This window comes from Gossypium hirsutum, chromosome A11, assembly GCF_007990345.1.
Source record: "Gossypium hirsutum isolate 1008001.06 chromosome A11, Gossypium_hirsutum_v2.1, whole genome shotgun sequence".
In the NCBI taxonomy this organism is placed as follows: domain Eukaryota; kingdom Viridiplantae; phylum Streptophyta; class Magnoliopsida; order Malvales; family Malvaceae; genus Gossypium; species Gossypium hirsutum.
In genome coordinates, this window is record NC_053434.1 from 3,713,833 (window position 1) to 3,739,354 (window position 25,522).

General features: G+C 30.4%; 2 protein-coding genes and 1 pseudogene across 4 annotated transcripts; 1 reads left to right on the top strand and 2 right to left on the bottom strand.

The window, feature by feature from the left end:
* Positions 1-9,961: 9,961 nt before the first annotated feature.
* On the bottom strand, positions 9,962-12,464 carry LOC107923158 (ubiquitin-conjugating enzyme E2 27). Of its 3 annotated transcripts, none has more exons than XM_016853373.2 (6): positions 12,325-12,464; positions 11,344-11,534; positions 11,120-11,168; positions 10,623-10,782; positions 10,397-10,486; positions 9,962-10,277 (listed from the first exon to the last, which is right to left on the bottom strand). In XM_016853373.2, the coding sequence occupies exons 2-6, from the start codon at positions 11,519-11,521 to the stop codon at positions 10,239-10,241; spliced, it is 516 nt and encodes a 171-aa protein (XP_016708862.1). In that variant the 5' UTR covers positions 11,522-11,534; positions 12,325-12,464; the 3' UTR covers positions 9,962-10,238. The 3 variants fall into 3 exon arrangements, with proteins under 3 accessions (XP_016708862.1, XP_016708861.1, XP_016708860.1); XM_016853372.2 differs by having other exon boundaries at positions 11,344-11,549; positions 12,325-12,445; XM_016853371.2 differs by lacking the exon at positions 12,325-12,464 and having other exon boundaries at positions 11,344-11,690.
* A 2,111-nt stretch (positions 12,465-14,575) lies between these two features.
* Positions 14,576-15,952, top strand: LOC107923157 (CASP-like protein 1F1). Its single transcript, XM_016853370.2, has 3 exons — positions 14,576-15,153; positions 15,234-15,360; positions 15,444-15,952. The coding sequence occupies exons 1-3, from the start codon at positions 14,954-14,956 to the stop codon at positions 15,663-15,665; spliced, it is 549 nt and encodes a 182-aa protein (XP_016708859.1). The 5' UTR covers positions 14,576-14,953; the 3' UTR covers positions 15,666-15,952.
* Positions 15,953-23,560: 7,608 nt separating this feature from the next.
* LOC107923522 (protein bicaudal C homolog 1-like) lies at positions 23,561-24,794 on the bottom strand (annotated as a pseudogene).
* Between the last annotated feature and the right edge of the window lie 728 nt (positions 24,795-25,522).

The following is a 25,522-nucleotide window of genomic DNA, read 5'->3' on the forward strand; positions in this document are numbered from 1 at the left end:
AATTCATTAGTTTTTGATTTCATGGATGAAATTGAAAGTCATCATGGTTGAGTGCTGTAAGTTTATGATGAAATAGAATGAAATTAAAGCTTTAATTTGTTTATGAGATGATTTTATTAGGTAATTTCAATAGAAATTGATTTTTAAGACCTAATTGTGAAAATGCTTGGAATTAAAGTCTATTACTGAAATTCTGATTCCTAAAGGTTGTAAACTAGTTTAAGGTGATAGAATAAAATTTTAATTGAGAAAAATCAGCTCAATTAAGAGGCTAATTTAGTAGGGACGAAATTATCATTTATTAAAAGCTTAGGAGAAAAATTGTAATAAACAGTTTGCACAAAAACAGTTTGGACAGCAGAGTAGACTAACTTTGAAAAATCATCATAAATTGTAAAAATCGAATTAGAATATGAACAAAATATGGAATTAAATCTTATTGAGTCTAGTTTCTCATATAAGAAATAGTGTAAGCAATGAAATTGTAAATTTTGAGATATAATGAATTTTGTGAGACAAGGTCAGAATGAATTGGGGTTCCCCTGTTTTGACTTTTAAAAATCATAAAAAATTGAAGAAAAATAATTAGGGGCTTAAATTTACATGTATAAAATCATGAATGAGTCTATTTTTATGAGAAACAAACAAGAACATCATTTGAATCCTATATGAAGAGATAATTAATTTTTAGTGAATAAGGGTCAGAACTGTCAGACAGCAGAACAGGGGTGATTTTAAAGAATAAACTGTACTTATTGGCTAAACCAAAAATTCTAAAAATTTTATGGTAAGAATATATATGAGTCTAGTCTAAGGGAAAATTAACAGATCTTAATTTTGAGTTCCGTAGCTCGAGTTATAAATAATTTAGTGACTATGACTCAAATAGACAGCTTTGAATAAACTATAAATAATAATAGTTGAATTATAGAGAATGTTGCATATGAACATGAAATGTATTAAATTGATAATTAAATTTATTTATTTAGATCCAGAAGATTCAAATACGAAGCTAGATTGAGGAAAGGAAAAAGTTCGGGATTAGTAGATTTTTTTTTGTTTACAAACAAGTATCAAGGTAAGTTCGTGTAACTTGAATTATATTCTTAAATGCTTGAGATTGTATGTTATTGATGTGAATATGATTTGAATGTTCATTGTATGAAAATTAATGAAACATTGATATATTTGATAAAATTGGAAGAAATCCCGGTTGAATGAAGGGAAAATTCGATGGATCTCTGAAAAGGAATTGACGGTAAAAAGGATCTAGCCCGGACGGGTGATCCTATCTTGATATAGCCCTCCCGAAGAATATGTGTAAAATGGATTTAGCCCGGACGGGTAATCTGAATTAGGATCTGAATTTAGCCTGGACTGGTAATTCAGATCCAAGCTCATTAGAGTAATTGTTGTTGCAGGGGATTTAGCCTGGACTGGTAATCCCGACAACACTCTATGAGTTTATATTGCAGGGGATTTAGCCTGGACTGGTAATCCCGCTGCAAGGTTGAGGTTCGCGGGAGTGTGCTCTCTGAAATGGAAATGTGCGCACATGAATATGAATTGACGAACCCAGAATTGTACACTAAAAGTGTACCTCTGAAAATCCATCGAAATTTCGATAAATTCAATGGGATAAATATGAAAAAATAACAATGAAATGAAAATTATGATATTGATGAGCTTATCAATCATGATATATATTATTGGTACATGGAAATTATTGTACTAACTTGAATGTTGAGTTTGTGCATATTAGGGTAATAATGCATTGAATGGATATATGAATGTTTATTGTATTGTATTGAAAATATTAGGTAAGTATAATTCTTGTTACATGAGCTTACTAAGCACGAAGTGCTTACCCCATTTCTTTTTCCCTGTTTTGTAGTGTTAAGAGCTCGGAGGTCGGATTTGGTCGGAGACACATCACACTATCAACCTCAGGATTTCGGTATATAAAGAAACTTTATTTTGGAAATCAATGGCATGTATAAGCTAATAAAGTAAATGTTAACGTGAAATGAATATAAAGTTAGCCATTAGTATGGTTAACAAACCTGGTTTTGGGTATGTGATGACGTTATCTTATAAATATGCATGAATTTATCTTGAAAATATGTTGAATTGGTTTGGTTGAAGTGGATTGGTCTCGATATAATATTGCAGGGAAGGTTAGATATTTATAAAGGGGCTATATTGAATATAAAAAAAATCGTAAACTCCGGTAATACCTCGTACCCTATTCCGGTAATGAATACGGGTAGGGGGTATTACATATATATCAGTATCTCAACTATTAATCTATTTATTCGTTGCATTTCATGCATCATCTTTTCCAATTATATATATCGGTTCACAAAAAAACATTATAACTTCATCTAAATATTCGCATAGCATTTGTAACACCCCTTACCCGTGTCCGACACCGGGACATGATACGAGGCATTACCGAACTTAAACGAAATCAATCATGCAAACCAGGCCAAGTCACACGCCTGTGTCTTCCACACGGTTGAGACACATGGCCGTGTCTCTGCCCGTATGGCCAGTACATAGGCTATTTTCCAAGCATTTTTGTCGCCCTTTACATGCACACACACAAACATGGATCCAGAAGCATTCAACATCCTTAATTATGATGCAGACATTTCATTTACTTATCAACATACATGTGTTACACATTCTCACATTAAATCAAGTCTAGACACACTATATCTTATTCATTTGGCTTTATCAAATACCTTACCACTTATACCTTTATACCATAGTTATCTTCAACTCTATTTAATTCCAACTTATCATCAAGCATAACCTTCTATGTAATACCCCCTACCCGTATTCATTGCCGGAATAGGGTACGAGGTATTACCAAAGTTTACGATTTTTTTTATATTCAATATAGCCCCTTAATAAATATCTAACCTTCCCTACAATATTAAATCAAGACCAATCCACATCAACCAAACCAATTCAACATATTTTCAAGATAAATTCATGCATATTTATAAGATAACATCATCACATACCCAAAACCAAATTTTGTTAACCATACTAATGGCTAACTTTACATTCATTTCACATTAACATTTACTTTATTAGCTTATACATGCCATTGATTTCCAAAATAAAGTTTCTTTATATATCGAAATCCTAAGGTTGATAGTGTGATGTGTCTCCGACCAAATCTGACCTCCGAGCTCTTAACACTACAAAACAGGGGAAAATGAAACTTGGTAAGCACTTTGTGCTTAGTAAGCTCATGTAACAAGAATTATACTTACCGAATATTTTCAATACAATACGATAAACATTCCTATATACATTCAATGCATTATTACCCTAACATGAACAAACTCAACATTCAAGTTAGTACAATAATTTCCATGTACCAATAATATATACTATGATTGATGAGCTCATCAATACCATGATTTCCATTTCCTTGTTATTTTTTTCATATTTATCCCGTTGAATTTCTCGGAATTTCGATGGATTTTCAGAGGTACACTTTTAGTGTACATTTCCGGGTCCGTTAATTCATATACATGTGCGCACCTTTCCATTTCAGAGAGCACACTCCCGCGAACCTCATCCTTATGGCGGGATTACCAGTCCAGGCTAAATCCCCTGTAATATAAACTCATAGAGTATTGTTGGGATTACCAGTCCAGGCTAAATCCCCTGCAACGACAATTACTCTAATGAGCTTGGATCTGAATTACCAGTCCAGGCTAAATTCAGACCCTAATTCGGATTACCCGTCCGGGCTAAATCCATTTTACACGTATTATTTGGGAGAGCTATATCAGGATAGGATCACCCGTCCGGGCTAGATCCTTTTTACCGTCAATTCATTTTTAGAGATCCATCGAAATTTCCTTTCATTCAACCGGGATTTCTTCCCCTTTTTATCAAATATATCAATGTTTCATAAATTTTCATACAATGAACTTTCAAATCATATTCACATCAATAACATACATTTCAACCATTTAAGAATATAATTCAAGTTACATGAACTTACCTTGATACTTGTTCGTGTACAAAAATCTACTAATCTTGAACTTTTTCCTTTCCTCGATCTAGCTTCGTATTTGAATCTTCTGGATCTAAATAAATAAATTTAATTATCAATTTAATACATTTTATGTTCATATGCAACAATTTCTATAATTTCATTATTATTATTTATAGTTTATTCAAAGTTGTCTATTTGAGTCATAGTCACTAAATTATTTATAACTCGAGCTACGGAACTCTAAATTAAGATTTGTTAATTTTCCCTGAAACTAGACTCATATATATTCTTATCAAAAAATTTTCATAATTTTCAATTTAGCCAATAAGTACAGTTTATTCTTTAAATTCACCCCTATTCTGCTATCTGATAGTTCTGACCCTTCTTCACTAAAAATTAATTATCTCTTCATACAGAATTCAGATAATGTTTCTGTCTGTTTATCTTGAAAATAGACTCATTAAGGATTCTAGGCATATAAATTTAAGCCCATAATTATTTTTATTCAATTCTTTATGATTTTTCAAAGTCAGAACAGGGAAACTCAAATTCATTCTGATCTTGTCTCACAAAATTCATTATATCTCATTATTTACAGATCCATTGCTTACACCGTTTCTTCTATGAGAGACTATGCTCAATAAGCTTTAATTTCATATTTTATTCATCTTCTAATTCCATTCCTAAAATTTATGGTAATTTTTCAAAGTTAGTCTACTGCTGCTGTCCAATATTGTTTTAGTGCAAGCTGTTTATTACCATTTTTCCCCTAGGCTTTTAATAAATAACAATTTCATCCCTACTCAATTAGCCTCTCAATTGAGCTGATTTTTCTCAATTAACACTTTATTCTATCACCTTAAACTATTTTACAACCTTTAGGAATCAAAATTTCAGCAATAGACTTTAATTCCAAACATTTTCAGAATTAGGTCCTAAAAATTAATTTCTATTCAAATTACTTAATAAAATCATCTCATAAACAAATTAAAGCTTTAATTTCATTCTATTTCATCATAAACTTACATCACTCAACCATGGTGACTTTCAATTTCATCCATGAAATCAAAAACTAATGAATTTAATAGTAGGACATAGTTGTAAAAGTCTTAGAAACATAAAAATTACAAGAAAAAGGCAAGGATTAACTCACTTGGTGAAAAAATTATGGAATACCAGCTTAGAGAACCCTCGTATGGCATTTTTAGCTGCTGGAATTGAAGAGAAATGAAGAGAAATCTAGATATTTCCTATTTAGTCCTAGTTTTATTTAGTTAATTTTGTAATATTCCAATTTTGCCCTTAATTTATCAATTTTCCTGCTGATTTCATGCCCTTGCCGTCCAGCCCAAATAAATTTTGGGTCTAATTTCTTTTTAAATCCTCTCTCATTACACACTTAAGCTATTTAACCATCTCATCCACTTTTACACCTTTTACAATTTAGTCTTTTCATTTAATTAATTATCCAATACCACATTACTAACATTTCATAAATATTTATAAAATTATTTTTGACTCGGTTTTACGAGATAGAGGTCTCGATACCTTATTTTATCCAATATTTCTTTTTCTAACTAACCACTAAATCGGTAAAATTTTTCTATCAATATTTTCATACGATTTTCCTATCATATCAATTTTCATGCAAAAATATTGAAATAAATTTCTCTTTAAATCGGATTTGTGGTTACGAAACTACTATTCCGATAACCTTGAATTTAGGCCATTACATTCTAACCAAGTCATAACTTTATTTAGTGTCCACATTTCACATGCATAAAACAATATGCTTGACTAAGACATTCTATACCAATTCCATATTCAATTTAACATTATTACTGTTTCTCACTTTATTCCATTGTACCATGGTTACCAAACTATCCATCAAACGTCCATGTTCAAAGCATTATCATTTTATTTCCACATTACATATTTAATTTATGGTCATGACCACCTTGATTGGTCATAAAACATGCATTCAACACACATGACATATTACCAACCATGCATGGCAAACAGGCATATTCACATCGCAATTATTAGACACAACATGAATGGCTAGATTAACAAGTCGTAATCAATAGCTCAATATAGGCCAATACATTTGGCCAAATTATAATAACACATGTTATAAAACTAGGTCCCTATACATGCCACTCACTTGATATTTCTAACTTATGTATCAATACTCCAAAGGTATTGGCTTGATAGTGTGATGCTGCTTCCGACGATCTTCAATCTCGAGCCGACTTAAGAACACTAAGGAATAGAAAGGAAGGAGTAAGCTTTACACTTAGTAAGCTCGCATGAAAAATAATAAGCAATGTATTAACATGCTATTTTCAAATTCTTTTTATTTATTTAAAGTCCAGTCAAGCTATTTTCTAGAGTCGCGGTAATTAAATTATTTATATCCGGAGCTATGGAACTCCAAATTAAGATCCGATAATTTTTCCTAAAACTAGACTCACATATCTTCTTACCATAAAATTTTCAGAATTTTTGGTCCAACTAATAAGTACAATTAATTATTCAAAATCTCTCCTATTTCACTGTTTGACAGCTTCTACATTTCTTCACTAAAATTTATTTATCTCTTAGTACGGGATTCAAATAATGTTCCCGTCTATTTCTATTGAAAATAGACTCATTAAGGACTTAGTAATATGAATTATAACCCATAATTATTTGGGTAAACTACAAAAATAGTCACTTTTGTTTGTTTCAGGTTACATTTTAGCCACTTATGTTTGAAATGTTACATTTTAGTCACTTATGTTATTATTTTGTTACGAAGTGATCACTCTTCCGTTAAGTTCCGTTATCATCAAAAAAATTTATTCAAGTACAAAAACAAAAGAGGATTCAATGAAAGGTCTAGGTATGTTTTCTTCACCAACAAATTTATGTTCTAAAACTTAAAATGAAGTGGTTGTCGACAAATAAGAAGATGGTAATCGTTTTTGTTCCTAATCATTGTATTTTTCAATTCTTCACATTCTTGAATAATTAGTTTCTCAATCCTGTTTTTTCTGATTTGAATCGGCTTGATTGTTCACAATCCCTTTGTGGGTATCCCTTTTTTCTGATCTGAAATTCTTTTAGTTAATATTCGTATCAAGAATTTTAATTTAGGGTTTTCATTAAACAATAAAAAATTCAATCTTTTATTTTTCTATATTGAATAAAAGAGATAGAGGAATGCAAAGAAGACATACCTGAACCCTCCATTGAATCCATCTTTATGAAGCAATGAATTTGATTTCAACTATTTTGATCTTAATAATAGTTTTTTCAGTTAAATGAAAAAAAAAGCATTGAAAAAAAAGAAGAGGTTGAAGAAAAATTAAAAAGAGGAGACGAGCAGTTTTTTTAGTTAATGTTTAGGTTTAAAAATTTTAATTAATTAAATTTTTTAATTAAAAATCTATTTTCATCCCATTTAAAAATCCAAATTGGCATCTAAAATCTAGTTGGACTGCCACGTAGGATTACCGTTAGAGAGATAACGGAACTTAACGATAGAGTGATCACTTTGTAACAAAATAGTAACATAAGTGACTAAAACGTAATATTTCAAACATAAGTGAATAAAATGTAACCTAAGGCACACAAAAGTGACTATTTTTGTAGACTACCCTAATTATTTTTGTACAAGTTTTAGTGATTTTCCCAAGTCAAAACAGGGGATTCCGAACTCATTCTGACACTGTCTCACAAAAATTCAAATATCTCATAATATGAGATTCCTTTGCTTATGTTGTTTCCTTTATCTGAAACTAGCCTCAATAAGCTTTAATTTTATATTTTATTTAGCATTTAATTTGACTTTCAAAATTTGTGGTGGATTTTGAAAGTCGGAATATTGCTGCTAGTCAAACAGTTTTAAAGCAACAAAATGATAATCATTATATGATTGCCATAAAAATTATTCTCACATGTATCACTCATTTATTAGCATTCTTACCACAAGTCCATTTCACTTCCCCTGTCCAACACATGTTCGTGGGTTTCGAGGACATACCTATGCTACCTCTTAGCACCACCACTTGTCCAATCGTGACAATCATATCATCATAATAGTATCTTATAACATAAATAAGTTCGTCATGGCAAAAACCCTTTTTATTCATTTCTCATATTAATCCTGTTGAATTTCTCGGAATCTCGATGGATATCCCATTTACCCGTCAAATCATACAAGTGATCATTTCAAGTACGCACTCCTGCGAACATCACTCTTACGGCAAGATTACCAGTCCAGGCTAAATCCCTTACAACGACAATTACTCTCATGAGCTCGGATTTGAATTACCAGTCCAGGCTAAATTCAGATCCTAATCGGATTACCCGTTCGGGCTAAATCTATATTGCACACATATTATTCGGGAGGCTAGATCACTTTAGGAACACCCGTCCGGGCTAGATCCTTTTTACTGTCAATTCCTTTTTAGGAAAATCCATCGGACATCCTTTTCATTCAACTAGGGTTTTCACTTTCATCAAGTACATTAATATGCATAGATGACCTTGTAATGTGCATTCAAACCAACTCATTTTCATGTTTATTAAACATTAAACTTGTAGCACCCGCTAACCCTATCCCGTAGCCGGAACAGGATTACAGAGTATTACCAGTCATTACAGTTCGATTACGATTAATAGAGAGAGAAATATAATTTAGTTCATAAAATATAGCTTATTGTCCCTTATTGGGCCCTCGAGACTTATAATGTATGTTGGAACCAAACAGGACTCAATCGAAAGCTTATAAAATTTTTCATACAATTCTTAAAATTTCCTTTAATGAATAGTACCATACGCCCGTGGGGCCTAGGAGACACGTCTGTGTCTCCATGACACACCCGTGTTGCCTCCCCATGTGACTCACACGACTTGGACACGCCCGGGTCCTTTACCCGTGTACAACACTGACTTATTACTCATGAATAAACTAGCTTCACATGACCAAGTCACACGCCTGTGTCTCTGCCTGTGTGGCTATACCTAACTACTCACTTCCAAGCAAAAATTTAATATTTATTCTTAGACAATAGCAAATTCGATAAGATTTTATGTTATTAAGCTTAGATGGAGAATTATTTCATATTTCGAGAAGTTATATAAATAGGCATATATGACAGTTGATAATAGTTTGTACTATGTATATTTTTTATGTCGATGATGCTATGCGAATATTTAGATGAAGTTATAATGTTTTTTGTGTGAACCGATAATTGGAAAAGAGGACGCATGAAATGCAACGAATAAATCTATGATTTTTTTTATTTAGATACTGATATATACATATATTAATCATGACTTGATCATGGGTCTAAATCTATGATTTTTTTATTTATATTGAAATAAATATTGTCAGTTGCTCTAGCAATGAATGTGATATCGCGTTGTTTAGAGTGTTGCAAATATTTTATTATAAGATATATTAATATTTTAATTAATTAAATCAAATGAGATATTTGTATGGAAGTAAGAAGAAATATGAACATACTCTCCATGCTCCAATGCCACCGCCATCATCATAAAAGGAGAGAAATTCTCATTTTCTTACAACTTAGTCCTTTGTCATAAAACCGTACTATTATGCTCAAAATTCTTGAAAATTTCCAGACACCAAGCATGAATGATGAAATAGAGATCTTAGAGAGTATATTCCACAACTTAGCAAGTAAGGGGTGTTACATATTTCTTTTATTTAAAGATTATATAAAAGTATGAAAAAAATAAAAACACCATTAAAATAATTTTTGTAATAATTTAATAGAAAGAGTAAATTAGTTTTTTCCCAATTGAATTGATACCCAATTAACCAATGACACCAACTTAATATACAGTTCAAATAGTGTAGATTATATAAAAATATGAAGAAAAAAAACAAAATATATAAAATAATAGCATAGATGCAACTTTGAAGAAATTGAATGATCATGAGACTTAGCACGCAAGTAATCATTCAAGAAAGCAAACTTTAACTCCATGTTATCCAGCAAAAGTTGATAAGCAAAGTCTCATAACCTCAGACAATACTTAACAGCTTTTATTCAAATATAATCCTTTGTGCAATCTATAGTATTCAGATTCACTTGGTAGATGAGAATTTACTAAGTTGGCAGCTCCACCACAGATCACCAGGTCAAAAGTCCTTCAAGAGCTTAGCCTTCATCACCGCCAATGGCTGCTGGACTACTTCTCACCAAATCATCGGCGAAACCGTTTCATCTGTTCCCGTCTGATAAAAATAAATAAGATTGTCGACATTAGTCCGCTACCGAAACTAACTCGAAGCATACTTTGTTGGAATGTATTTACTTGCGTCTATGAGTAGCCGGATGAATAAATAATACTAACCTTTTCCTCAACCCCTAAAGAAGACACCCTGGCAAAATTTTCTGTCCAGGAACGAGCTGTATCGATGAATGTCTGATACTCACAAATATACTGCGATAAAATGGATTAAAAAAGGGTCACTAAAGCTGTCCTGAGAACAAATATACTGCATATATAAATAAGGCTTGGTAAAAACAAAGGAAATTTTTGTTACAGAACATGGGAGAACACATTGAGCAAACCGAACCTGTCGTGCTACTAGAGCATCTTGAGGATCACGGAGTTCAGGAGCAGAAAGCAAAGCTTGGACCGAAAGAAGAGCCGTTTTAAGACGGACTGCAGGGCTCCACTGGTCCTTCAATATATCCAGGCACATCGCCCCACTTTGACTGCTGATATTCGGGTGCCTTGGGTAGGTTACAGAACATAAGCAAGTTTTCAAGAGTTAATTAAAACCAGAACTTAATCGTTTGTAAGGTCATGTTTATGCACCTAGCTTATGTATCAAATTCGACAAAGTTTTGCATCTGATAAACGAAGCAGTTTGTACCAATTGAAACTAGGATTCCACAACATACATATATCTCTCCTTAGGCCATTCCCAAGTACAGAGTTCAGTGGATTATCAATCACAGGCACATCAATTGTACTACACTACTAGAAAATCAACTCAACTATCCAAAGCAATCAACAAATGAAAATGAAATATGCAGACTAAATAAGATGATGCAAATTTTTTACTACCAAATTTTGGTAATAAACGTCATTCGGGGAGGTTCGTATGGGTATGCACCTGCAAAACAGCATGAATTCACCAATATCAGCAATTAATGATCTAATCCAATTAAACAAGGCTAAGTTCAACTTAATCTATCAGCCAACTACATATGTAAGACCATTAATTTATCACTTCACACAACACAAACCCCATCAAAGTAGACAATAAGATTTAAGAATTGTGAATAAACCAGGCAATGCGATATGGATCTGAAAGGAGCCTCCTTCATAAGGAGTGCCGAGGGGACCGGCGATGCTGCCAATCAAGCGAGTGAGATTGTCTGGTTTCAGCGAGAGCGTAATGCCCGAGGAGTCTTGTTCTGTGTTACATTCTTCTAACTCCTTTAGAATCCGAGCAAGGTGTTTCATCTTCTCAATTCTTCTTCTTGATCAAACCCTAAACCCAGTAATTAAAGAAGAAAAACAAGATTGCCAAATTGAACTATAAAGAAAAAAAAAACTCTATAAAGGGAAGAGTCCAACAAACAATGGTTTCTTTTTCCCGCCAAAAGAGTTTTATTTTTTAAATGATTTTTGCTATTCTCAAATGGAGTTTTAATTTGAATTGAATTTTAAATCTAAAAAAATTATTGACATAAATATTTTTTTTTGTAAATGATAAGAGAATGACAAAATATTAACAGTAACGCGATTCAAACTTAAACTATAATTGGGACAGTGAACACAGGATTCGAGATAAATAAATTTTTTGAATGGAAGACATAAAAACTTTAAATTTATTTAATTAAAAATGTGATAATTTAATTTATAATTATTAACTATAAAAAAAATTCACCTAGAATTGTGATGAAAATTTTGTTTTATATTATAATAAATAGTTGATTATTATATTTTTGTGTAAATGTTAAATGAAATAGTTGAAATAAGTGAAAGTAGATATCAAAACAGATGAAGACAGTAAAATAGACGAGGATACTTATTATTATATAAAAAAAAAAACAACTTCAGCTAAGCTGCAATCATGGTGGAATAAAATTTATATGCAGCAATCCAAAAGGGTGAAGCCGCCCTCTTTGTTTCTGTTTGTTTATGGATGAACAGATTCTTGGGTACAAGTGTTGTCATGACACTATACTTATTATACTCACTATCATGAATGGCTAAGATCCAAAGCAAATGTAAGCTTAAAAACACTAAAATGAAGATCTCACCTTATAACCAGCAAGGATCATTCGCTACTTATCAACATGTCCTCCTCCAAAACCAACAATACCTCATACCGAAAGCTAGCGTTACTATCCTTACATCAACACTTTCCTCGCATAGTTGTCTTTACATGTGTGAAGGTCTCAGGGCCATGTGGTTAGATAGGCATATTCATCAACATAAATTACATATCACTTTAGACGTAATCTTTATCACCTTCCACATTTAACCCACTTGCCTTTTGTTTTCCATTTGCAGGAAGAAGGATTGGAATTGATTGTTTGACCACTTTATTATATATTCTCACTTATTAATGCATGGGCTAATTGCTTTTATATATACATATATATGAAGACTGAAAATTAAAGTTGTGATCATGATAATAGGTTGGTCCTATTTAACATCTTCCACTATGATTTAATGGTTTTTTTTTTGTTACACATCTCATTTTTTAACTATGTGATCAGAGATTTAATCTCGTTTACCTATTTAAAAAGCACTGACAATAAATTAAAAAAAAACCCTAAAAATCGTATTAGCTCTTAGCTACCCAAATACCACTTCACATGGCACATTAAAGACCAAGTAGGATTTCGGTTATGGCTAGGTAACCATCATCTTCCATCCAGAGGAATGCATGTGGCTCTTTGCAAGCCACCAAAATGTGTATAAATTTATCATAATGGGTTATCAAGCATATATACTAATATCGATTTGGTTAGGTGGGATTTTTTGAAGAGTAATTTTTATTTTAAGTTTTTAGATATTTTAATAAAATGAAATTTATTTTATAATTTTTAATACTATTTAATAAAATATTGAAGTGTTTTTTTTTATAAATATTGTTCAATAACAATTTTCAAAAAATTTTAAAATATAAAAGAAAAAATGACAAACTTACACAATAAACCATCAAAATATATTGGAGATTGAGTTATTGCTGCTGGGCGGTTACCTTCCTCTATATTAGTATGAGTCAAAAATATAATAAGCAGAGAAAAATGGTGAGAATGAAGTCCACACATGTTTTAAGAAATTTGTTTGGTTCTCAACTGGGATTTATGGGTTACGGAAGCATAAGTCAAACCTTCAATTCTTCCTTTTGTTTTATTTTCATTTCCAGAATAAAAACAAAATAGAAATGAACTAAACTACTATGCCAAACTTCCAAATATGTTAACTTCTTTCTAAAATCATTCTATTATTATTAGATTATGGTACATCCTTTAAATAGAGTGAAAATAATTATATATAAAAATTTTAATATATATAATTTTGGTTAAAATAATCATTTAAAAAATTTAAATTTCATGTATTTCAAGTTTATTATTTTATTATAAAACATAAAATAAAATAAAATTATTTTTATATAAATATTTGTTATTTTATAAAAGTGAAATACTCTTAATCAATTTTAACTAAGTTGATATCATATGTCAAAAGATGTTACAAAATTAGATTTGAGATGAAATTGGTCTAAGAGACTAAAAATCACAAATAGATGAAAAATCTTAATATGATTAAGGCATATGATGGTAAATTTAGAGACTCATATTATATAACAATTACATATGATAAAACTCGAATCTAGATACTCCATAATTCAAGACTTGAATGAATTCATGTTGGTTTGAATAATGTAATAGTTAAATCAATTAATCTAAAATTTCAAGCACCCCCAAATCTATTTAATGCATTTATACCCATTAAGAAAACTAATTCTTTTGGAGTTGGTCTCAATAATATAATTTTTAAAATTAAAACTTGATTTTTTTTCTTTTATTAACCACGGTTAATGATGTTGGGGATAAATCCGAATTAAGTAACGAACAAAAATGAATATAGAAAATTGAACATAGATATTTACGTGAAAAAACTTCGTTGAAGAAGATAAAAAATTACGGAAAAAAAACTTCACTAAAACAATAAATAATCAAAGAGGAGTACAAGATGGAGAAACAAAATAAACCCGAACCCAAAACGTAAAGTTTTCTCGAAGTTTTCAAAAAACCCTCTCTTAATTGTGTTGTTGAATTAATCTCTCTCAATTAATAAACACCTTATTATTTATAGGCTGAAATTCGTAGGCTAATCTAATTAAAATATCCAGTTATTGAAATTCCTAAGCTTTTCTCGTGACGATATTGACCCTATTTCGTCGGAAATGAGTCACGCTCCACAAATAATTTGAATAAGTTTGCATAAAATCTTCTTCTTCTTTACTATATAAGTAGCAAATACTTGGTAACGTAGTCTATTCACCGCCAGAAAACTTTAGCCTTTTTCCATGAAAATCTGTGAAGAGTCAAAACAACTAGTGTGTCTATATTAATTGCATATCCATCACTTTACCTAATATTTAAAAAAAATTACCTCATTTGTTTCAGAACAAAAACCACATTTGTAGTATTAATCTTTAGATTAAAAGCTGAAATACCACCATTTTTGTTGTTTGGTGAACTTTTTTAACGCACTAAAAGATTCTTCACTTTTTCTTTTCTTTCATCTATAAATACCCTTGTTAACTTTGTGTTTCCTTTTTCTATATCAACGCCCTTGCTCTATTTTATTCTCTGCGAATTCATTCCCCTGTTTTTCTTTTCTTCTTTTTTGAAGAGCTTCATTTCCCTTTCAATGGAAAGCATGGAAGCCAAGCTCCCACAAAACCCACCTCATAAAACACACAAACTTGTCCTTTGTGCACAAATTTGTTTGAGAATCGTGGCCATTTCGACTGCATTTGCTGCCACATGGACGATTGTCAACGCCAAGGAAACTGTTGTGGTTTTCGGCTTGCAATTCGATGCTCGATATACCTATTCCTCTGCCTTCAAGTAAGATGAACTCATCGTGATTATAACACAAAACCCAAATTTTTCATGTGCTAAATCAGTAAATCCTCTCTTTTTTTCAGGTTCTTCGCGTTTGCAAATGCCATCGCATGTGGTTTCACTTCGCTTTCCTTGATGTTCGTGCTCTTAATCTTCCGCCATGGCCGCTTTACACCTTCGAACTTCTTCTTCCTATTCCTACACGATTTGGTAATGTCGGGTTTCATGTACGTGTATAGAAAACCAACAGCTTTTATTTGATAAATAATACTGTGTTTGGTTGGGCATTGCAGTTTATGATGTCGCTGATTCTTTCCGGCGTGGCGGCGGGGACTGCAATAGGATTTGTTGGCCGTTATGGTAACAGTCATGCTGGTTGGTCGGAAATCTGCGACCGTTTGAAGAAATACTGCGACAAGGTGACCACTTCTATGGTGCTGTCGTATCTGTCAGTGATTTGTTTAGTGGTGCTTACAGTCATCTCCGCCGGCAAGTCCCGACAAATCATGGTTTAAAAGTTATTTGAATTTGGGTCATGATGACGATGCAATGCGTGTCTTTGTAAACTTTGTTCACTCTTTCGTAGCAAAAACGAAAGTAATAAAATTTAGCCTTTTTTTACTGCTTATTTTCCTTCTTCGTGAGTATCGATAAATCACAGTTTTATCATATGGGGGAAAGGATAGCTTCAGGAAAAACTGGCTAACTTTTCTTTATAAAGTCAAAGTCATTTCCTTCGTAAAAGTTATTTCATCAACTGTTTTTACTGTTCTTATCAGTTAAAAGTTAAAAGTTAAAGCTACACACTTTACTTCTTTTTTCCTTTTTTCATGTTATCGTAGTTACTGGAAAGTTTTATCTAATGACGTAGAAAAAGAGTGAAGTGAATGCTTTTAATTGATGGGAGGATGGGACACAAAGCATCCAGAAATAAACTTTCATCTATCTAAAATAAGTTTTAAGAGATAAGTTTTAAAGTTAAGTGTGGTTTAGATGAACATTTATATGTAGTATAATGTGTTTAATTTATTTTATTTTATGTTTTAATATCATTATAATATTTAATTTTATTGTTACCATTTTTTTTACGCTAAATGTCCGTCCTAACCCACCTGTAATCAAGACCACTTGATAATTAATCTTTTTGTTAAACCATTATTTTTAACTTTCATCTTTTAAAATTTTATTTCAGATAATATTACTAACTTTATCTCTTCGCACATAATATTTTTGTTATTTAATGACTCAAGTTGAATAATTTTCATTATGTTAATTTATAATTTTATAATTATCTAATAAACTTAAAAAGTAATTTTTCCATTTTGGGTGTTCAAAGTCTATGCCTACCTCTTGGGTTCACTCCTTTGAGTTGAATTTGGTGTTCATTCCTTATTCAGCTAAACTCTATCTTGAGCAAATAAATTGAATTCTAAGTAACTTGCTAGCTTAATAAAAAAAGTATTTTTTAATTCATTTTTATTTTAAATTAATATTGAAAATTTTCATTTCAACTCCAACAATGTAATTAAATTTAAAATTAATTTTGAGACTCAAGTTTATTTTATATTTGATAAATAATTTTATCGATTGAGGTCAAATTAATTTATCTCAAATAAAACTAGACATTTTCTAAATATATAAATTCCATCTAGCTCAAGTCAGATTCGACCTCAAATTTCAAGCTGAGTTAGTGTTTGGAATTTTGTTCGACTTTGAGATCAACTCTTCTCTTATTTTAAAAGTTTAAAATTTAATCATTTTACTTTTATTTTAATTTAAAAATTTCAGTTCAATCATTATTATTATTATTATTATTGGTAGCTTCTATTAAAATTCATTCTAACACATCACATAAGGATAACTTAACCAATATGACAAATTGAAAAATTATGACACAAAATATTTACAATTTCAATGATTGAATTATAATTTTTAAATTAAAATAGTTTACATATTTAACTTTATAATTATAGAGATTAAATCTCAAATTTTATAGAATGATTATTTTAATTTATAGATAATTATTAAAGTAGTTCCACTCACGATCCAATTTTGAAGAAATAAGCCAAGCAATTTTGTTCTAGATTGAAAGTTGAGACGCCATTATTTTTTTTTTATCTTGAAGCTTAACCTTAACAAATGCATAAGTTTCCTCTGTATCATTCATCTCTAATTTTTTCCCTATATTTTTAAGTCTTTTTAAGTCGCAATGAAAAGTAGTACCGAGTAAAATTTGATTTGACTTGAAAAAATCGAATTTTAAATTAATTAAGTTGAGTTCTTCAAGTTATTCGAATCAATTCGAATAAATAATTTGAGTTTCGAGTTCGAATCAAGTTGAATTTTACAAGTTGAATAACATATTTGTGTAAATATCCTCTTAGTCCTTATCAATTTTGAAAAATGAGTAAATTGATCTCTCTCAACAAAAATTATGAAAAAAAATTCAAAATATTTATAAAAAATCTAAAATTTTATCTTTTATAATTTAAAAATTTTAAATTTTAAAAATAAAATTTAAAAATAAAGAATATATAAAAAAAATTAAAATTTTTAAAATTTTATTTTTTAAACAATAATTTTGAGATCTAAATAATAATTTAATTATTTTGTAATAAAATTTTAATTTAACATGTTTAATTTTTTAATTTAATTCTAACATTTCATTTAATTTGAAAAACTCACATCACAATACCCACCATCTTTTCCTCTTTGCACAAATTTGCTGGCGGATGGTTGCGATCGCCACCGCATTTGCCGCCACATGAACGACCGTCACTTCCAAAGAAACCGGTACCTATTCTTCGGCTTTCAAGTAAGAAATGAGAAACCCGGGATTATTACAATATATTGCCCTCAAAATTTCTCGGAACTGCTCAACTGCTAATGGTAAAATCACCTGGTTTTTCAGGTTCCTGGCGTTTGCAAATGCCTTCACTTGCGGTTTCACTTTGCTTTTCTTGTTGTTCGTGTTCTTCTTTGGCCGCCATGGCTTGAATCCTACTAATCACTTGTTGTTCCTTCACGATATGGTATAATGTTGGTTTTAAACAAATCCATGAGATTGAAATACGATTTTTGTTAACCTCAAATGTTTGTTTGATATTGATATTCGGATTACTGCAGTTTCTGATGTCGCTGATGCTATCCGGTATTGCGGCGGGGACTGCATTTGGGTATTTAGGCCGCGGTGGTAACATCCATGCTGGTTGGTCGCAAACCTGCGGCCCTTGGAACAAGTAATGTCTGTAGGTGACCACGTCTATGTGTCCAATACTGCTAACAATGTTGTGTCCGAAAAATAAAAAAAGGTTGGACAAGTAAGCAAAAGAGATTGAATTGGAAATATGATTTATATCATCAAATTTTAAGAATGTGTAATAAATAAGCTTGAGCTTGGAGTCAGACCCACAAATTCTTCATCTCAAAATTACATTACCTTATAGCATCCTTAATTCAATTAATATAGTTATTATTATAATAATTAAGAGGATCTGGGTTTGAGTACGTTTAAGTGTGTTTTTTTTCATATATGTGTATAAAGGCTCCTATACTAGGTATTAGATTGAATTTTACCACTATTGCTAAAAAAATAAATAAATTAATCATTATATATTAGATCAAAGAGTAAACTGGTCTTTTATGTTAAAAATTTCATTCATTTTTACTATTAAAAACTAACATGGCTGACAGAATAACCAAACAATAACATGTAATGTGCCATTTGCCATGTATACCTCATGCCGACATATACGAGGCAATTTTTAACAATAAAAATAAATAAAGCTTTTAACAAAAAAGACTAATTTATTATTTGATCTAACGCATAGGAATTAATTTACTTATTTTTTTTAACAAAAGAGACAAAATGTAATCTAAATATCCTACAACACCTTCATATTACTTTTGCCTAAATAGAAATATGCAGCAAATCATATATCATAACTTACTTACCTTACAAATTAAACAAATAAAAAAAAAAGTGGTTTGACAATTTATTCTAATTGAGGGGGTGTTTAATAAAAATAAAATTTCAAGTGTTGGAAATTAAGGATATTAAATTTAAGTTATAAAATGTTTAAAATATAATAGACGGTTTGGTAAATATAAAATTTTAATTCTTTTTTTTATTTTTTATTTTGAAAACATTTCACATTATTTTAAACAAAATAACATTTTAAACCTAAACAAATAAAATAAATTAAGTGATGGTTAAATTTTTTTTTATCTACTTATCATTTTATGCATTTGTTTCATAGAAAAAGATTTTATCATATGATTTTTATATATTATAGATTATTAAACATATTTAAAGATTTAAATTGCTGAAAATATTAATTCTTAGTTGTTTCAATTAAGGCGTAAATCATACAACTACTCTAGTTACGTTTGTTTTATTAAAAACAACTTTCAAAAAATGATTTCTAAGAATTGGATTAATTTTTTGAAAAAGTTGATTTTTTTTTTGTATTTTGATGGTTCTACTTAAAATATTTTCCGTTGTTTGAAAAATTTTCCTAAAATCGGTTTATAAAAGTTGTAATTAGTGAAACGAATGCATTATAAATATTTGTTACAAAATATTATAGTAACATTTCCTTTTGACAATCGAAATTTATTTTATAATAAAATGATATTTTATAATAATTAATACCATATATAAACTTTTTTGGCCAAATATATCATATTTAAACTTAATATTAAACAATGGTTAATTAAAACTTAATTTAAATTTTATATATATTACATATATGAGAGTAAATAATGACAAATTAGACTTGGAAGGGATAAACAAAGTTAAGCATAATTTAAACAGATACCCATATTTATATATTAAAATAATAATAAAAATATTATCAACAATAAGTTAAGAATATTAATTAAAATTTAAAATTATTATATTTCAAATTAAAATAATAAATCATATTAACTATAACAATAATTTATTATATTATAAAATATAAGTAATTACTTATGAATGTTCAATAATATTAAACATCAAAGTATTCGATATTAATATATTAATATTTTAAAGTATTTTAATAATTAAAATAAAAAAATTATTAATGTAATAATATTATGCTTGATTTAAGTTAATTTTTATATAAAAATAAAATTATTCATAAATAAATTTTTTTCTCTTGATTAAACTGATTTCCATGAAACAAACACATGAAATACAAATCATATTTTTTACAAGTAATTTTCTCTTAAATAAGTCATTCTTAATTAAACTTAACATTTAATAAATTTAGAGTTTAAGTTGTATTTTTTTTTATAAGGAAAAAAATGAACATTTATGGTAAAGCATTAGACTTAGCCATCCATATCTAATTTACAAAGAGTAAGAGAGTTGTCCTTTAACAAAATAAAAAGCGTGGGTTTTTTTTTCTTTCTTTTCATTCTTTTACTACATAAAAAGCAAAGTTGTTGGAATTAGACACGACTAATGGCTAGTTTAGCAATACTTTTAAAAAGTGTTGTGAAAAAAATGTTTTTGAAAAGTTTGGTTTAAAATTTAAGTGTTTAGTATTGTTGTCAAAAAGTGCTTTTGAGAAATAAAATGTCTATTTTAGACATGATATTATAAAGTAACAAATATGCATTTAAATACTGTTCAAATTAATTAATATTATGATATTTTAGGAAGAATATAAAAAATAATTTATTACAACTTATTGTTAATATTTTACTATATAGTATTAATTTTAAATATTTTTAAGTAATTAATATTAATTATTTATTAAATTTAATTAGATATGGTATTCTAACATTTTTGAGAGAAGACAAAAGTAAGGTTAAAAATATTTTCAACTTTTTCATCTGTCAAAAATCACTTATTTTAAGTTGAAAATTTTCTCAAATGATGTCTGTTTGGTAATGATTTTGAAGGAAAAATGATCTTTATTGTAAAAACTCATCCGAAAAGCTAAGCAGAACGGGCCCTAATTAAATTAAAAATTAATTGATATATTAATTTGGACAAAAGGATTAAGTTAATTTTTGAATAAATTATTTAGAATTAATAAAAATAGAAAATAAAAAAAAAGATTACATCCAGATATTTAATTAATTTAATAAAAAAATTAATGATTTAATCAATTTAATCATGGAGGTGAATAGTTGACTTTACATTTGTATGTCAACCAATTCTTTCATATGAGACCCCAAATAGCATAAAAGTTGAAAGCAAGTGAGGGATTTAGACAAGTGTGGGGGAAGAAAACTTTTGAACTGGAGAAGCCTGGAATATGAATTATTAAAAAAGAAAATCTGTTAAATAAAATTATGCCAAAGTAGTATTTGACTTTGAAAACCATTGCGAATTAAATTGTGAAAATGATGTGACGTTGAAGTCAAATTGGAACAATTTACCCCAAATATTTATTGATTGAGACAATGGATATAGATGGTATTTGAGGGATTAAAACTAAATTACATTATTGGTTGCATCAAGCTCTTTTTATTTGTTAATAAATTTTTAATCCAACTGATAAGTTACTGGTTTGATTAATTTGATCACTAATTCAATTATAAAAATACTGATTACTAAAGAACTAAAACTCAGATTACATTAAATCAAATATCTAAGGACTGAACCTGAAATTAAAAAAAGGCATAGTTGATTTTTGACTTGTTATTGCTCGCCTAGTGAACTCTGGATAAATTGGGAAATAATGAATAATAGGAAAGAAACAGGTCAGAGTTAGAAGTTAATCTTCTTTTGTTAAGTAATTATTTAATTAATATAAAATTTATATTAAATTCAATTATAAAATTATACAAATATTAATAGAAAATTGTTTTTTATGTTTTCTTTAATGTCTTAATTACAAATGTGATATTTCAAATATGATTGGACGGATGAATCTTGAGACAAAATAAACTATTTTATTCAAAGACACACACTCTTGTCCTAGTCAAATTTAATACTCGTAAAAACTTTAGCAGCAACATGATTAGCACACGACCCTATCCATCAAGCTCACACACGGAGTTTATTACAATATTTAAATTTAGCTAATGGATAACTCAAGCTGGTCGAGTTCAAAAATAATTTGAATTTATCAAATTCAAATAACTTGCATTAAACATCGTTTTCACCCTTTGGAAGTCTTTGAAGGTCGATCAAATGAACTGATTCACTGCAAGTTGGCTCACCAACATTCAAAATGTCCCAATCCAATTCTTTTATTTTAATTATATATATGTTTGACCTTAAAATCAAGGGTGATTTTCAATCATGGTAGACAGTGGTGAAAACAACAAATATAAGCCAAAACCAACGTTCATCACACAAGTTCACTGGGAATATATTCTGACAATGTCCACGTTGATTAAACGTTGGCTATGTGTCGAGAAATACAAATATTTACGACCATGAATTAGCTAATTTACAGTCTACAGAGGCCTTGGAATCCTCCAGTTTTCAGTGGCTATAAATAGAGGCTTTCTCAATGCTTTCATTAACAGCAAAACCAGGAAGCGAGGTCTTGTATGGAGATTAAAGAGCCTTGTAAGGTAGCCAAGGATGACTTGCCTAAAACCCCCAAACAGGGTTTTGTTTGAAGTATCCATTTTAATGGGGCTTTTTAGGCAGTCTCCTTTGGCTATCCTCACTGGCTCTTATCTTTCATGCATGACCTACATCTCTTCCATGCCATTTCCTTAGAATGTTCCACAATGTGTTACAATTATGAACCATAAAACAAAAGATATGAGCAAGTTTACCTTATTCAGCATAGGAAATATAGAGTTTCAGGTTCGAACTCTGCTTTCTCTTTTAAGCACTTCTGTTTATGTGCATTCATGCCATATATATACATATATGTAGAATTTTAGGCAAGATGTATTAAGCATGTTATCAACACAAGATACAGAAATGCTCCAACTATGGGAATGTATGCATGAGGTTTCCAACTAAAGATTTATACACGGAACAAAACGAAGGCAAAGAAACAGAAATTCAGACATTGATATTGATCCTAAAAACACAATTAGCATGTTAAGAGGAAGTTCTATATGATTAGGTTAATGTGCATATGCACAAGGATGACAGTATGTACAGATAGAGTGCAAGTATCTTACGATAAATTCAAAACAAACAGTTTCAAGAGGGAACAACTTATTAAATACAGAATCCTCAACAAGCAGAGCAAAGAAACACATGTTAAGTGATTGCTACATCACGAGTGTAGGATACAGGTATGCATCCAACATGTGTATGTGCTCGTTTCTTTTAAAGTTTTCCCATATATTTGAAAGATAGTAAAACAGTTCGGGTAAAATAGTGTAAATGCAAAGATACATTCCATTTCATAATCAAGAAGAACTAAGAAAACCATAAGAATATGATTAGAAATCGCCTTATTTTGTGAAAGCACTTTCCTTTAACCAAAAGAACAAGAAAAGCTAATAATCTCTCAATGTTTTCCATTAAAAGTTTTCAATAATTGTTTTAGTTCACCATGAGCGAATTGCACAGCAAAAAAAAAAATTTTGCACCAGACTCAAAATTCTCCTACCTTCACTACATCAAAAACGAAGATAAAATTCTGGTTTCAAAAATCTTATAACAATGATGAAAAAAAGAAAATGTTAGGAAAAGCCTTTACCGAGCTTTTGGATTGCACAAAAGAGTTTTCTTCTTGAGCCAACTGCAGTTATTCCCATATCCTTCAAATCTTCCAGTGTCAACAATGGCAGAATCTCATCATCTACCTCATGGATCTCGAAAATAGGGGCGTATCGTCCTAGACCCAAAGTATCCAACCAGGTTCTAACGCTATCTTCCTCACACCGCCTTAAGTTAGTATCTGATGGCCCAGAAAACTCAGTTCTATCAGAAACCCTAGTTCGAAATGGCCTTCTTCGATTATTTTCATGATAAAGAACTTGCCTTTCTTTGCCATCGATACCCAAATTGTCCAAAGAATGAATATGACTATGTTCTTTCAAGGGGCTTTCGGAGTTCTCCATGTCGAAATCATCGTTGTCTTCACCGCCACTGTATTTCTCCTCCGCATCCACATTACTGTTGGAAACCCAATTAGAGCGGACCCGTTTCGCGGCGGAGCCTCGTTTCTTAGAATCTTTGACTCTCCAGCTAGAAACGGCCACGCCATCTAAATTGTTGGTATCGTTGTTCACTTCTCTTACGTCATCGAGGGTTTGGCTCTTGGCGTTGAAGTCAGTGTTGAGATTGGTTAAAGCGCGAGTCTTGGATAATTTAGAACTCGCGGCGGCTACTGAGGGATTTACGGAATGGTGGCGGGATTGATGTTTCCATTGCTTGGCGACGGATGCGGCGGCGGAAGACGACTGTCTTCGGACATGAGAATCATAAGCTTGGTCGCCGCCGATGTCGCCTAAACGAACGCTGGGTCGTCTCTAGCGTTTCGATCCAATAGTCTCAGATGAAACCAACGGGTCGGTCCCTCCGCCGGCGTTTACCTGGCCGTCTGACGGCGGCACCTCCGCCATGTTTGTTTTACTTTAGGTTTTCTTTTTGGTCTCTTTTTGGGTTTGTTTTTATTTGTGAAGAAAATGAGGAAGCAAAAACGGCGATTAAAGAACGGGCATTGAACGGTTCGAATTGCCGCTTTTCAGTTCAAATCAATCGGATCAGTCGATTCATATCCCTTTTTTTTTTTCTTCTAATTTTTTTGTTCGTTGTAATTTTTTTAAATATAAAATCTTTAATATGTTCAAATTTTAATTTTTTTATACTGACGAAGTGTCGCTTTGAGTTCTTGGGTAAATTTCAAGTTAAACCATTTATGTATGATTGAAATTGAGCTCTGGTCATCAATTTTTTTTAAAAAAATATTATATGATCACTAACATTATCGAATTATTACATTATGGTCATTGACCCGTTAGCTATCATTAACATTGTAATCGCAAGCTGATATGACCATTAACAATATCTATTCTTTTTTTTCACTTATCCATTTCCACTTTCTCTATTGTCAACAACTTCTTATGGGTCTAGAAATTCATTTTCCAAATCGAAAGAATTCACCATGCTTGATCTTGCTAATGTAAGCATGCTACATGCTTATGAACTAAACAATAATAATGACATTATTTCTTATCTAAGTTGATAAAGCTAAATAAGAAATGTGTTGATATTATAGTGTTATTGATTGATTTCATCATACATGAATTTACACGTGACCTAAAAAATAATCCACACATGAAGAAACTTCATATTGCAATAGATGAAGAACTATATCGTTGGGAACCCAATGTGTCACTCCAAAAAAGTCTCCCTTAAATGATTTTAAACTTTATACAAATATAGGTGATCACAAGGAGGCCAACAACACCAACAATGTATCAACTTTTTAAGGTATCATATTTACATCTT